Source organism: Rattus norvegicus, chromosome 9, assembly GCF_021556685.1.
Source record: "Rattus norvegicus strain SHRSP/BbbUtx chromosome 9, alternate assembly SHRSP_T2T, whole genome shotgun sequence".
Classification (NCBI taxonomy): Eukaryota; Metazoa; Chordata; class Mammalia; order Rodentia; family Muridae; genus Rattus; species Rattus norvegicus.
In genome coordinates this window covers 17318094-17333753 of record NC_141542.1, presented here as the reverse complement: position 1 = coordinate 17333753, position 15660 = coordinate 17318094, and the positions used below count along the sequence as shown (strand labels likewise).

At 38.1% G+C, this 15660-nt stretch overlaps 1 protein-coding gene across 1 annotated transcript in view; it reads left to right on the top strand.

Moving 5' to 3' along the window:
- Positions 1 to 12642: 12642 nt before the first annotated feature.
- Vom2r77 (vomeronasal 2 receptor, 77) overlaps positions 12643 to 15660 on the top strand; it is a 66012-nt gene continuing 62994 nt past the window's right edge. Inside the window, exon 1 of the mRNA NM_001099519.1 lies at positions 12643 to 12842. Coding sequence (NP_001092989.1) covers positions 12643 to 12842 — 200 coding nt within the window. The remainder of the gene's footprint in view (positions 12843 to 15660) is intronic.

Genomic DNA, 15660 nt, shown 5'->3' with positions numbered 1-15660 from the left:
TGCCAGTTTTCCAACTGTCACCAGTTAATTGCTTTTAGGTAGTAATCAGACTTTCTTATACTCAGAGCACATTCCAATAGATTGTAAAACAATTAACCAAAGGTCATAAAAGGGAACAAATGATTTACTATTGGTGCTAGGACAAATGATAAAATATTGACTGGGTTTATTTATATAAAACTTCACTAATAACTTAGTTATGGTTTTAAGCCTTCAGTGAACCTGTAGAGCTCTGACAAGTGATGGAAGTTTAGCCAGATTACTCCTAATGGATATGCATGTAAACATTCTTTGTTGTAAATTTCTATTTCAGTTTATAATTTGATTTTTTGTGTGAACATGTGATGAACTTTTTAATAAGTGATCATGTTTTCTGAAAAATGTTTAAGGGCTGAGGACAAAGAGAAGAGTCAGAACTGAGCTCAGAAGAACAGAGCTGAGAAAGGGAAGTGGGCTGAGGAGAAGTTTTAGAAAGAACACTTTTTAGACAGAACTGAATTCAAGAAAAACTTAGAAGTATAGGCATAGCATTGGGAGAAAAGGCATTGAGGATAATAGCATTATTGCAATAGCAGAGCAGGAAGAGAGAGAAATACTAGACTAATACAGAATGGAATATCTTAGAGACTATAGGTAAAACACATGCACACACACATACACACACACACACAAACACACACACAAAGACTCTAAGAGAGCAATGTGCAGTATGCAAAGGGAAAGAGGAATAAAGAAGAAGTTGCTGAGAACAGAAGGAGCAGGCAGGCTTCTCTTTACCATGGGAAAAGAAAAGAGAAGGTACTTTCTTAATAACAAGGCAGTCTTAGTCTTACTAAAAGGAGAAAAGCTTTTTGCCTTACAAACTTGGGCTTAATTTAGCATGAAAAGAGTAGAATCTTTTTCGTTCTTTATGCAATAAAGATTGGATCTCATTTTTCATCCAGAATTAGTTAATTCTTTCTTTCTGGTGGTATTTGGTCTTTTGCTCCATATGCATATGTAAGTATGAATGTGTGTGTGTGTGTGTGTGTGTGTGTGTGTTTGTGTAAGTATGTGAGTATATATGTGTGCATTGTGCATGTGTGTGCGTGCGTGTGTGTGTGTGTGTGTGTGTGTGTGTGTTTGTGTAAGTGTAAGAACTTAATTATGAGAATGCATGGAAGTTAAGCCCAACTGTTAGAATGGAAATGCATAAATATTCCTTCATGAATCTATATATGAATTTTTGTGAGTTTATGCTTATTTGCCTATGTAAAAGCTTTTCCTTCTTCAAGAGCTATTCTCTTCTCTTGCTTCAATAGAAGTTAATAGCTCCAAACTTTCCCCTAGCCTAAGAAGCAAGAAGTATCTGGAGAAAAGGGAAAAAAAGCTCTAATAATTAATCCTTTACTTTATCTCTTGCTGTTTTAGGATGAGGTGCTAAGTACCAGACACTGCAATTTCTGGCCTCAAAGGAAGACAAAAGGCCGGTCAGCCCTGGTAGTATAGTAACTTAGACTTAGGTAAACTAAAACTTTTATTATTATACAGCAACCCTAAAAATCCCCTAAGATGAAGTCTTACCCTCCGCCGATGCTCTTCCCCCTCTGCTGCCCCAAGAGGAACCAGTAGGGCTCGCTCAAGGCAGAAGTTGGGCTAACTGACTTTTTATTATACTATGACTGAATATGGAGCCCAAAGACTCATGTGTTTGAAAAAGCCTGTGGTGCCCAGGGAGTGGCATTATTAGAAGGTGTGGCTTTGTTGGAGTAGGTGTGTCACTGTGGGCATGGACTTAAGATCCTCCCCCTAGCTGCGTGCAAGTCAGTATTCCACTAGCAGCCTTCAGGTGTAGATATAGAACTCTCAGCTCCTCCTCTACCCTGACTGCCTAGATGCTGCTATGTTCCTACCTTGATGATACTGGATAGGACCTCTGAACCTGTAAGCCAGCCCCAAATAAATGTTGCCTTTTATAAGACTTATCTTTGCTCAACAGGAGAGATACATGGTCCTGCAAAGGCTTGATGCTCCAGTGTAGGGCTGGGAGGTGGGAGTGGGTGGGAGGGAGTGGGAGTAGAAACAGGTGTCTGGGAGGAGGGAGAATGGGAGAAAGGGGAAAGGGGACAACATTTGAAATGTAAATAAATAAAGTATTCAATAAAAAAGAAATACTACTCAAAAAACAGAAAGGAGAAAACATTGGGGTTCTGGTCCTGGCCAAGAGCTGAAAGACAGACACCAGAAGCACCTACACACCTGAGAGCAGAGGTAAGACCAAGCTTTCTGCTCCAAGTGACCTGCCTGGTGGACTCAGAACACAAAAAGGCAGAAGTCCTCTGCGACAGGTCACTTTCTGTTTCTGGCTGTGCCCGGAACTGAACTGATCCCATCCCACAACTCCCTACTTCCAAATCCCATAGGGGAAAGAGCTGAATACCCAGAAGTGCAGACAATCCTGAGACCGCCGTACGGACTGCCACTTCTGCTCATCTTTGCCCATATCCATGGCCCAAGAGGAAACTGCATAGTGCCTCTGGACACAGGAACATAGAAGCAGTAGGCAGTAAGAACCCAAGATCCAGGTCTGCTCCTGGAACTGAACTGAACCACTCAAACAGCTCCCTGCACACAAATCCCTTTGGGGGAGGGAGAACTAAACCCTCAGAAGTGTGGACACTCCTGAGAAATCAGAGGAGAATACTCTCTGCCCACATTCCCAACCCAAGAGGAAATTGCCTAGTGCCATCTGTGTCCCCTGAGCACAGGGACCTAGGAGCAGTCTCACACTGAGAACTGAAAGAGAACTGCCAGGAGTGACTACACACCTGAGAGCAGAACAGTCTGAAAGAACCGGCTGAAAGAAAATAGGAAAACAGGTTTACAGGAGTGCTGACACTCAGGCCTAAAGGAGGTTCAAGCCACTATCAGAAATTGCAAGACAAACTAACACCAGAGACAACCTTATGGCAAGAGGCAAGCACAGGAACCTAAACAACAGAAACCTAGACTACTTTGCATAATCAGAGCCCACTTCTCACACCACAGCAAATACTGGATATCCAAACACACCAGAAAAGCAAAACTTAAACTTTAAATCACATTCTATGATGATGATGGAGGACTTTAAGAAGGACATAAATAACTCCATTAAAGAAATACAGGACAACACAAGTAAACAAATAGAAGCCCTTAAAGAAGAAACACAAAAATCCCTTAAAGAATTACAGGAAAACACAACCAAACAGGTAAAAGCATTGAACAAAACAATTCGGGATCTAAAAATGGAAATAGAAACAATAAAGAAATCACAAAGTGAGACAACCCTGGAGATAGAAAACCTAGGGAAGAGATCAGGAGTCATAGATGCAAGCATCACCAACAGAATACAAAAGATAGAAAGGAGAATCTCAGGGACAGAAGATACCATAGAAAACATTGACACAAACATCAGAAATAACGTAAAATGCAAAACATAGCCTATAACATACAGGAAATCCAGGACACAATGAGAAAAATCAAACCTAAGGATAATAGGTATAGAATATAATGAAGACTACCAACTTAAAGAGCCAGGAACTATTTTCAATAAAATCATAGAAGAAAACTTCCCTAATCTAAAGAAAGCAATGCCCATAAGCATACAAGAAGTCTACAGAACACCAAATAGATTGAATCAGAAAAGGAATTCCTCCCTTCACATCATAGTCAAAACATCAAGTGCACAAAACAAAGAAAGAATATTAAAAGCCGTAAGGGAAAAATGTCAGATAACATATAGAGGCAGACTTCTCACCAGAGACTATGGAAGCCAGAAGATCCTGGGCAGATGTCATACAGACCCTAAGAGAACACAAATGCCAGCCCAGGCTACCATTGTACTACCGGATGAGCCAGCTACAGCATTCCTGGGCATATACCCCAAAATGCTCCAACATATAACAAGGACACATGCTCCATGTTTATAGAAGCCTTATTTATAAGAGCCTGAAGCTGAAAAGAACCCAGGTGTCCTAATCAGAGGAATGGATACAGAAAATGTGGCATGTTTACACAGTGGAGTACTACTTCTCACCTATTAAAAATAAGGACCTCATAAAATTCACAGACAATTGGATGGTACTAGAAAATATCATCCTGTGTGAGTTAATCTGATCACAAAAACACACCCATGGTATGTACTCACTGAGAAGTGGATATTAGCCTAAACCTTGGATTACCTAAGATACAATCCATAGGCCACATGAAGCTCCAAAAGAAGTACTACCAAAGTGCAGATGCTTCAGTCCTTCTTAGAAAGGGGAACAAAAATATTCATAGGAGAAGATATGGAGACAACATTTGGAGCAGAATCTTAAGGAGGGATGATTCAGAGACTGCCCTACCTGGGGATCCAGTCCATAAACATACAGCCACTGAACCCAGACAACATTGTTGATACCAAGAAGTGAATGCTGACAGGAGCCTGATATAGCTGCTTCATGAAAGGCTCTTCAATAGCATGGCAAATAAAGAAGTGAATGCTCTAAGTCAATCATTGAACTGAGAACAGGGGTCCAAATTCGAGGAATTAAAGAAAGGATTAAAGGAGCAGAAGTGGTTTGCAACCCCATAAGAACAACAATATCAACCAACGAGAACTCCTAGGGACTAACCCACCATCCAAAGAGGACACATGGATAGATTCATTGCTCCAGCTGCATGTGTAGATAAGGATGGTCACGTTGGGCATCAATGAAAGGAGAAGCTCTTGGTCCTGCCAAGGATGCCCCCCCCAACCCCTGTGTAGGGAAATGTCAGGGGGTAGGGGAAGCATGAGGAGGGTGATTGGGGAGGAGGATAGGTGGCTTATGGACTGGAAACCGGGAAATAAATTAACATTTGGAATGTAAATAAAAAATATTTAATAAGAAAAAGGAAAAAAATCTCAAAAAATAAAAACTAATTTTATTATATGTAAGTGTTCTTTCCTTATTATTATGTTGAATGATTTGAGTGTATTGTTGACAGTTCTTTGATGATCTAGTAGCTGGCCTTGCATTGGAGCATAGATTTTTAAAATTGAGAATTCATCTTGGAAGATTTTCCCTTTGATGAGTATAAAGTGTTCTTTCTTATCTATTTTGATAACTTTTTGGTTAAAATCAATTTTATTTGATATTAGAATGGCTTGAAAAAATTTCCAGCCATTTACTCTGATATATTGTCAGTCTTTGTCACTGAGGTGCATTTTCTTTATCCAACAAAATACTAGGTTCATGTATCAGGTCTCTTAGTCTTTGACTTTTTAATCGGGGAATTAAGCCCATTGATGTTAAGAGATACTAAAAAATAGTGATTTTTGTTTCACGCTATATTTGTTGTTAGAGATGGATTTATGTTTTGTGTGGTTATTATCTTCTTTTGGGTTAGCTGAAAGAAGAGTACTTTCTTGCTTTTTCTAGGGCATAGTTTCCCTCCTTGTTTTGGAGTTTTCCATCTATTATCTTTTGTAGAGCTGAATTTGTCAAAAAATAATGTGTAAATTTGATTTAGTCCTGAAATACCTTGGTTTCTCCTTCTATGGTATTTAAGAGTTTTGCTGGCAATAGTAGCATTGCCTGACATTTTGTGTTCTGATTCTGTCTGTATGACATCTACTAAGGATTGTCTAGCTTTTGTAGTTTCTGTTTAGAAGTCTGGTATAATTCTGATAGGTCTACCTTTATATGTTACTTGACTTTTTTCCCTTATTATTTTAATAATCTTTCTTTCTTTTGTGTCTTTGTTCTATTGACTAATATGTGATGGGAGGAATTTCTTTTCCAGTCCAATCTATTTGGAGTTCAGTAGGCTTCTTATATATTTATGGGCATTTCTTTTTTTAGGTTAGGGAAATTTTCTTTTATAATTTTTAAAAGATATTTTCTAACTCTTTAGGTTGGGAGATCTTAGTTCTCTTCCACACCTATTATTAGGTTTTGTCTTCTCATGGTGTCCTTGATTTCCTGGATGTTTTGGGTTAGGAGACCTTTGCACTTTCTTTGATTGTTGTGTCAATGTTTTCTATGGTATCTTTTGCTACCGATACTCTCTTTTCTATCCCCTGTATTCTATTGGTGATGCATGCACCTATGACTCTCTGATCTCTTGCCTAGATTTTCTGTCTTCAGGTTTGTCTTCTTTTGTGATTTCTTTATTGTGTTTATTTCCACATTTAGATCTTGGGTGGTTTTGTTTAATTCCTTCACCTGTTTGGTTGTGTTTTCCTGTAATTCTTTAAGGGATTTTTGTGTTTACTATTTACGGGCTTCTCCTTGTTTACCTGTGTTCCCTGTATTTCTTTAAGGGAGTTATTTATATCCTTCCTAAAGTCCTTTACCATTATCTTTTTAAAATTTTTATTAGATATATTTCTTTATTTATATTTCAAATATTATTCTCCTTTCCAGTTAATCCAAATCTTGCTTTTCCAATATTTTGGTGTATCCAGGATGTGCTGTAGTGGATGAAATGGTTTCTGATGATGCCACATAGCCTTGGTTTCTGTTGCTTATGTTCTTGTACTTGCATCTCACCACCTGGTTATCTCCAGTTTTAGATGGTCTTGCTGTTTCTGACTGTGGCCTGTTCCTTCTGTAATTCTGTGTTTCAGCACTCCTCAGAAACCAGCTCTCTCTAGGTTGTATTTGGGTATGGAGAGCTGTGTGTACAGGGTCATCTCTGGGCACAGATGGGAACCTAAAAGATCTCATCCCAGTGTCCTGAAGCCTCCGGGCAGGTCTCTCTTGAGCCAGGTATTTGAGGAGAAGTGGTGGCTTACCTGTTCTCTTAGGTGTGTCAGCACTCCTGGGAGATCAGCTCTCTCCAGGCAGGATTTGGGTACAGAGGGTTGGGTCAGCTTCAAGAACTATTAGAAACCTAAAAGATCTTGTCCCAGGTTTTGCCTCAGTTCCTGTGTCCCGAGGGCTCTGGTCCCTCAGAGCAGAAGTGTTGTTCTTACCTGTGCATTCAGTTATGTCAGCATTCCTGCAAGACTAGCTCTTTCCTGGCATAATTGTATATAAAGCTTGGTACAAGATCAGCTCTAGGGTGCATATGTAAACTGGAAGTTGTCTTTTATTTTTAAGGATTTAATATAATTACATAATTTTTGTTAACATGAAATATGTGTAAAACATTGTAGAACATTCATAATAATTTTCATACTTCTAGATTTGTAGACATATCTCTTTTTCTTTTTTCCCCCTTGGGTACTTTATTTATTCACATTTTACATGTTATCTCCTTTCCTGGTTTCTCCTCTGCAAATGCCCTTTCCCATTCTCCATCTCCTTCTGCTTCTATAAGGTGGGTGCTTCACTAACCAATCTACTCCCACCTCACCACCCTGGCATTCCTCTACACTGGGGCATTGAGCCTTAACAGGCCTCTCCTCCTATTGATGCCAGAGAAGGCCATCCTCTGCTACATATGCATCTGGAGCCATGGGTCCCTCTAGGTGTATTCTTTGGTTCATGGTTTAGTGCCTGGGAGCTGGGGGCGAGGAGGCTCTGGTTGGTTGCTATTGTTGTTTTTCCTATGGAATTGCAAACCCCTTCAGCTCCTTCAGTCCTTTCCCTGGACCTCTTCCTCAGTCCAGTTGTTGACTGAGAGCATCCACATCTGTATTTTCAGAGTCTCGCAGAAGACAGCTATATCAGGCTCCTCTCAGCAAGCACTTCTAAGCATCTGCAATTGTGTCTGGGTTTAGTGCTTGATTATAGTATGAATCCCTAGGGGGTACAGTCTCTGGATGGCCTTTCTTTCAGTCTCTTCTCCACACTGTGTCTTCATGTTTCCTTTAGACAGGAGCAATTCTGTGTTAAAAACTTGGAGATGAGTGGCTGGCCCCACACCACAAACAGGGGCCTTCTGCAACCTTAGGATATGGTCTCCATAGGTTCTCCTTTCACTTTGTTGAGCATTTCACCTAAAATTATCCCTTGTGGGTCCTGGGAGCCTCTTGATTACCTGGTATCTGGGACCTTCTAGTGGCTTCCCCCAATTCCACATCCCCCATTGCTACACACCTCCATTCAATTTCCTGACCCTCTATCATCCCATACCTGATCCTTCCCCCATTATTTCCCCTTCCCTATTCTCTTCTTACCAAGTCCTTCCCATCCTCTACCTGGTGTAAACATTTTGCTACCACTTCTAAGAAGGACTGGAGAATCCACACTTTGGTCTTCCTTTTTCTTGAGCCTCATATGGTCTGGGAATTGTATCATAGGTATTCCAAACTTTTTGCCTAATATCCATTTACCAGTGACTACCTACCATGTGTGTTTTATGAGACTGGGTTACCTCAATCAGGATGATATTTTCTAGTTCCATCCATTTGCCTGCTAATTCTACGAAGTCACTGTTTTTAATAGCTGAGTTTAATAGCTCTGTTGTATAAATATACCACATTTTCTGTATTAATTTCTATGTATAGGAACATCTGGGTTCTTTAAAACTTATGGCTATAATAAATAAGGCTTCTATGAAAAGAGTGGAGCATCTGTCCCTGTTATATGTTGGAGTAGTTTTTGGATATATATCCAGGAGTGGTAGAGTTGGGTTCTCAGGTAGTACTTTGTCCAACTTTCTGAGGATTCACCAGACTGATTTCCAAAGTGGTTGTACCAGCTTGCAATCCAGCCAACAATGGAGGTGTGTTCCTCTTTCTTCAATCCTCAACAGCATCTCCTGTCACTTGAGTTTTTGATCTTAGCCATTCTGATTGGTGTGAGGTGGAATCTTATGGTTGTTTTGACTTGCATTTCCCTGATGACTAAGGATCTTGGACACTTCTTTTGGTGCTTCTAGGCCATTACATATTTTTCTGTTGGGAATTCATTGTTTAGCTCTATTCTCAATTTTTAATAGGGATATTTGGTTCTCTAAATTCCAACTTCTTGAATTCCTTGTACATATTGAATATTAGCCCTCTTTCAGATGTAGGATTGGTAAAGAGCTTATCCCAATCTGTTGGTTGCTGTTTTGTCCTATTGAGAGTGTCCTCTGTCTTACATAAGCCTTGCAATTTTACAAGGTCCTATTGTTGACTTTAGAGCATAAGCCATTAGTGGGCTGGTCAGAAATTTTTCTCCTGTGCCCATGTGTTTGATTGAGGCTCTTCCCCAATTTTTCTTCTATTAGTTTGAGCGTATCTGGTTAGATGTAGAGGTCCTTGATCTACTTGAACTTGAGCATTGTAGAAAGAGATAAGAATATATCGTTTCACATTCTTTTACATGCTGACCTCCAGTTAAACCAGCACCATTTGTTGAAAATGCTGTCTTTATTCCACTGGATGGCTTTAGCTATTTTGTCAAAGATTAAGTGACCCTAGGTGTGTAGGTTCATTTCTGGGTCTTCAATTCTATTTCATTGATCTACCTGTTTGTTTCTCTTCTAATACCATGCAGTTTTTATCATCAATACTCTGTGATATAGCTGGAGTTTAGGGATGTGATTTCCCCCAGAGTTGTTTTATTGTTGAGAATAGTTTTCTCTATCCTGGGATTTTTGTTATTCCAAATGATTTTTCAAATGCTCTTTTTAACTTTGTGTAGAATTTAGTTGAAATTTTGATGGTGAGTGTATTGAGTCTGTAGATTGGTTTTCGCAAGATGGTCATTTTTTACTATATCAGTACTGCCAATTGATGAACATGGGAAATCTTTCTGTCTTCTGAGGTCTTCTTTGATTTCTTTCTTCAAAGACTGAAGTTCTTACCCTAAATATCTTTCACTTGCTTGGTTTGAGTCACATTAAGGTATTTTATATTATTTGTCACTATTTTGAAGGGTGTTGTTTCCTTAACAGCTTTTTCAGCCTTTTTATCTTTTGAGTAGAGTAAGGTTATTGATTTTTTTTGAGTTAATGTTATAACTAGCCACTTTGCTGAAGTTGCTTATGAGGTATAGCAGTTTTCTGGTAAAATCTTGGGTTACTTAAGTATACTGTCATGTAATCTACAAATAGTGATACTCATAGCTCTAGGTATCCCCCAAAAGAAACTGGAGAGATTATACACAAGCAGCTCAACAGCACATCTGAAATCTCTAGAACAAAAAGAAGGAAATATACCAAAGAGAAGTAGAAGGCAGGAAATAAACAAACTCAGGGCTAAAATCAAACAAGTAGATACAAAAAGAATTATACAAAGGTTCAACGAAACCAGGAGCTGGTTCTTTGAGGAAATCAACAAGATAGATTAAAGACTTAGACTAACCAGAGGTCACAAGCACAGAGTCAGTATCCACATTAATAAAATCAGAAATGAAAAGGGCAATATAGCAACAGAAACTGAGGAAATTAAAAAAAATCATCAGATACTACTACAAAAGCCTATATTCAACAAAACTGGAATATCTGGATGAAATGGACAATTATCAAGACAGGTAACAAGTACTAAAGTTAAATCAGGATGAGATAAATGATCTAAACAGTTCCATAACCCCTAAAGAAATAGAAGCAGTTATTAAAAGTCTCCCAACCTAAAATAGCCCAGGACCAGATGGGTTTATTGTAGAATTCTATCAGATTTTCAAAGAAGATCTAATACCAATACTGTTCAAACTATTTCACAAAATAGAAACAGAAGCAACACTATCCAATTCATTTTATGAAGCCACAATTATGCTTTTATCTAAACTACACCAAGGCCCAACAATGAAATAGAACTTCAGACCAATTTGCCTTATGAATGGCTATGTAAAAGTACTCAATAAAATTCTCAAAAACTGAATTCAAGAATACATCAAAATGATCATTCACTATGATCAAGTAGGCTTCATCCCAAAGATGTGGGGATGTTTCAATATAAAGAAATCTATCAACATAATCCTGTATATAAACACACTCAAAGGAAAAGCCACACGATCATTTTTTAGATGCTAAGAAAGCATTTGACAAAATTCAACACCCCTCCATTATAAAAGTCTTGTAAATATTGGGCATTCAAGGCCTATACCTAAACATAGTAAATACAATATGCAGGAAAACAGTAGTCAGCAACAAACTTGAAGCAACCTCACTAAAATCAGGGACTAGACAAGGCTGCCCACTCTCTCCCTATCTATTCAGTACATTACTCAAAGTCCTAACATGAGCAATTAGACAACAAAAGGAGATCAAACAGATAGCATTTGGAAAGGAAGAAAATAGATTCTTTTGTCATACGATACATTCCAGTCATAGTTTCTGCTCTCTATATTCTTCCTTGTTTTCTTCAAGTTTTATTTTACCTCAAATCCATAGCTTTCCCCCTTTTTCCTCTTTAGAAAAGACCAATTCTACAAAAGACAACCTGCAGACAGTATTAAACAAGATACAAAAACTCATGATCAATGCCCTCATATTAAGGTTGGACAACACAACAGAGGAAAAGTATATCAACAGCATACAGATTAGTCAGAGATACACCTGTTCCTACTGTTAGTAGTCCCACAAAAAAGCACCAAGGTAATAGCTGTACTGTAGAAAAGGACAGAGTCCAGACTCATGCAGACCCTTTGCTTTCCTTCTCTGTGAACCATGCTTAGTTAATTTTGTCGGCCTGTTTTTTGGTGTGCTTTGTCCTTTCTGAAACCTATAGTTCTGCCTCTCCCACATTCATTGGATCCCCAGTTCAATGTCTTTTGTGAAAGCATATACTTTCTTGAAAATAAAAATACCGGAAGTTTCAGAAAGTACACCACTGTACTACACATTCTGCAGATCAGAATTCCAAATTCCTCATTACATGATGAATTTATTCATTTTTCAAGTCTGATTCTTTCTATCATAGGTGTCTCTTTCTGCTTCTATCTACTCACATGTTTTCTAAAGGAGATAAAATGTGGAAGAATTTCTAGAAAGAAAAACATTAACATTGGAGGAACTTGATGTAGTAGGTGAAGACATATTTCAACAAAATTAATAGGAATTAAAGAATGAGGAAGAACCATGCTTAGACCTCCACATGTAGCTGTGTGTAGTAATGATGGAGTGTAAAATAACAGGTGATATTTGGTCATCATAATTTGGCAAACTCATGGAATTGGCATGATAAGTGCTTCTCTTTATATTGGAAGGCACTTTGAAAATGTGGAGATTCTGTACATGGGTGTTCTTTTAAATAGTTCAAATATGACACACTGAGTAATCCATCCTCTGGAATGGTCTAGACTAGGTTTGCAATATTACCCTTACTTCTCTCAGAGAATGAAGCATATGGCTCTTGTATTTTGAGCTGTCTAGAGATATTGATGCTTTTGTGAAATCCATTCATTAATGAGATTGAATATGGTACTAAAAATGGTTTATTAAGATGTGGTTTTTGCTAAAAGGGAGCTCTTCCCTGTGGAACTTGTGCCAGGGGCTTGAATGAAATAGCACCCAAGGCAGTTGAAGGTTTTCACATAACATGTTTTGAAAACTGTTTGTCACCTGAATGTCAAAAGCAGCTGCAGAACCTGAGACCAGGTTATTTTTTATCTCTCTTGAGAGTTTGGTACAATCTGGAGACAAAAAATTGAGGATTATTTGTGCTGTCTTCAGCCACAAGCATAATAAAAGCAGACATATATGCATAATGGTACATATGACATTTCATTTAACATTGTAGGTTCTTGCATAGTTCAGGCTTCCAGTTCAGCTGTTATAAGGATGATGTTCACTTCAATTTTTATAGTTTTTCTCCTGAAGCTTCCTCTTCTTCTGAGCAATTCAACTGAAAACATGTGCTTTTGGAGAGCAAACTTCAATGAAAACTGTGATGGTGACTTGCTCCATGACTGTGCTTTTCTCATTTACACAGATGAAGAACCTGCACCAAAAGACTTTTTTAAGTATCTTTTTAAATTATGGTGAGTTCCCTTTGCAATTCTTTGTTTTCTACCTCATGATTCTTATAGATGCACTGTCAGAACTCTATACATGGGGGAAATAACTTCTTTCTTCTTTTTGTGAACCAGAAATATAGAAAGATGTTACAGTGTATTTGAGGATTTTTCTGAACACCAAATTTACATTCTTTAATGACCCAGTCTCTATTTGTGTCTCTTTCTATTAAACTCTCTTACAATTCTCCCAACTTAGAGCCATAGTACTATCAAAATAAATTCATTAAACATCCCTGGCTCTTGACACTTCCCCCTTCATAGAGTCCAATCATCTTTGTAGAAACTCAGTTGAAAACAATGCAATGAGCAAAGTATTAGTAGGCTGTAGAAAGTGCTCCTGTGAGTGTCTATTAATGCAACTCTTACTAGAACACAAAGCATGGGAGATCTTTTCATCTTCTGAGATCTTTAATTTCTTTCTTGAGCGACTTGAAGTTCTTGGCATACAGATCTTTCACTTGCTTGGTAAGAGTTACACCAAATTTTTTGTGTTATTTGTGATAGACTGTTTATCCTTCGAGTAGAGGAAGGCTACTGATTTGTTTGAGTTAATTTTACATCCATACTCTTTGTTGCTTTTGTTTTTGTTTTTGTTTTTGTTTTTGTTTTTTTTTTGGTTCTTTTTTTCGGAGCTGGGGACCGAACCCAGGGCCTTGCACTTCCTAGGTAAGCTTGTTTTTGTTTTGTTTTGTTTTGTTTTTGTATTTTTTTTTTAGGCTGGGAGTCCTGTGGTGGACCTTTCAGGGTCACTTAAATATTCTATCATATTATCTGCAAATAGTGATATTTTAACTTTTTCATTTCAAATTTTTTATCCATTTGATCCTCTTTTGCTGTCAGATTGCTCTGGCTAGGGTTTCTGGTGCTATATTGCATAGGTATAGAGAGAGTAGGCAGGCTTGTCAAGTCTGTGATTATAGTGGGATTGCTTCAGGTTTCTCTCCATTTAGTTTGATGTTGAATACTAGGTTTGCTGTATATTTCATTTACTATGTTTAGTTATGGCCGTGAATTCCTGAACTTTCTAAGACTTTTAACATGAAGGGTTGTTGAATTTTTTTCAAATGCTTTCTCAGCATCTACTAATATGATCATCTGGTGTTTTTCTTTGAGTTTATTTATATAGTGGAATATGTTGGATTTCCAAATATTGGACAATCCCTGCATCACTGGAATGAATCCTACTTGATCACGATGGATGGTCATTTTGATGTGTTCTTAGATACTATTTGCCAGAGTTTTATTGATAAATTTGGATCGATACTCATAAGGGAAATTTGTCTGAAGTTTTCTTTCTTTGTTGGGTCTTTGTGTGGTTTAGGTATAAGAGTAATTGTGGCTTCATAGAAGGAATTCGGTAGTGCTCCATCTGTTTCAATTTTGTGGACTAGTTTGGATAATATTGGTATGAGGTCTTCTATGAAGGTCTGATAGAATTCTGCACTGAACCCATCCAGACCTGTGATCTTTTTGGTTGGGAGACCTTTAATGACTGCTTCTATTTCCTTAGGAGTTATGGGGTTGTTTAACTGGTTTATCTGTTCCTGATTTAACTTCGGTACCTGATATTTGTCTAGGAAATTGTCCATTTCCTGTAGATTTTCAAGTTTTGTTGAATATAGGCTTTTATAGTAAGAGCTGATGATTTTTTGAATTTCCTCTGAATCTGTTGTTATGTCTCCCTTTTCATTTCTGATTTTGTTAATTTGGACACACTCTCTGGGTCCTCTCGTTAATCTGGCTACGGGTTTATCTATCTTGTTGATTTTCTCAAAGAACCAACTTTTGGTTCTGTTGATTCTTTCTATGGTCCTTTTTGTTTCTACTTGGTTGATTTCAGCTCTGAGTTTGATTATTTCCTGCCTTCTACTCCTCCTGGGTGTATTTGCTTCTTTTTGCTCTAGAGCTTTTAGGTGTGCTGTCAAGCTGCTGACATATGCTCTTTCCTGTTTCTTTCTGCAGGCACACAGCGCTATGAGTTTTTCTCTTAGCACAGCTTTCATTGTGTCCATTAAGTTTGGGTATGTTCTGCTCCCAGACCCAGTGAGAGAGAGACCCAACCGCCTGGTCAGGTGGGCACTCCTGAGGCTGCAGAGCGGAAGAGACCACCAACACTGCTCACCCCTGCCCACATCCCTGGCCCAAGAGGAAACTGTATAAGGCGGGGTTTATCTATCTTGTTGATTTTCTCAAAGAACCAGCTACAGGCTTTGTTGAATCTTTGTATAGTTCTTTTTGTTTCTACTTGGTTGATTTCAGCCCTTAGTTTGATTATTTCCTGCCTTCTACTTCTCTTGGATGTATTTGCTTCCTTTTATACTAGAGCTTTCAGGTGTGCTGTCAAGCTGCTGGTGTATGTTATCTCCAGTTTTCTTTTTGGAGGCACTCAGACCTATGAATTTCTATTAGTACTGCTTTCATTTTGTCCCATTAAATTTGGCTATTTTGTGCCTTCATTTTCATTAAATTCTAAAATGTCTTTAATTTCTTTCTTTCTTCCTTGCCCAACTTATCATTGAGTAGAGGGTTGTTCAGCTTCCAGGTGTATGTGGGTTTTCTGTCATTTTAGTTGTTATTGAAGACCAGGCTTGGTCCATGGTAATCTGATAGGATGCGTGGAATTATTTCAATCTTCCTGTATCTGTTGAGGTCTGTTTTATGACCAATTATATAGTGAGTTTTGGAGAATGTATCATGAGGTGCTAACACGAAGTTACATTCTTATGTTTTAGAAAGGAATATGATATAGATATCAGTTAAATCTATTTGGTTAATAACTTCT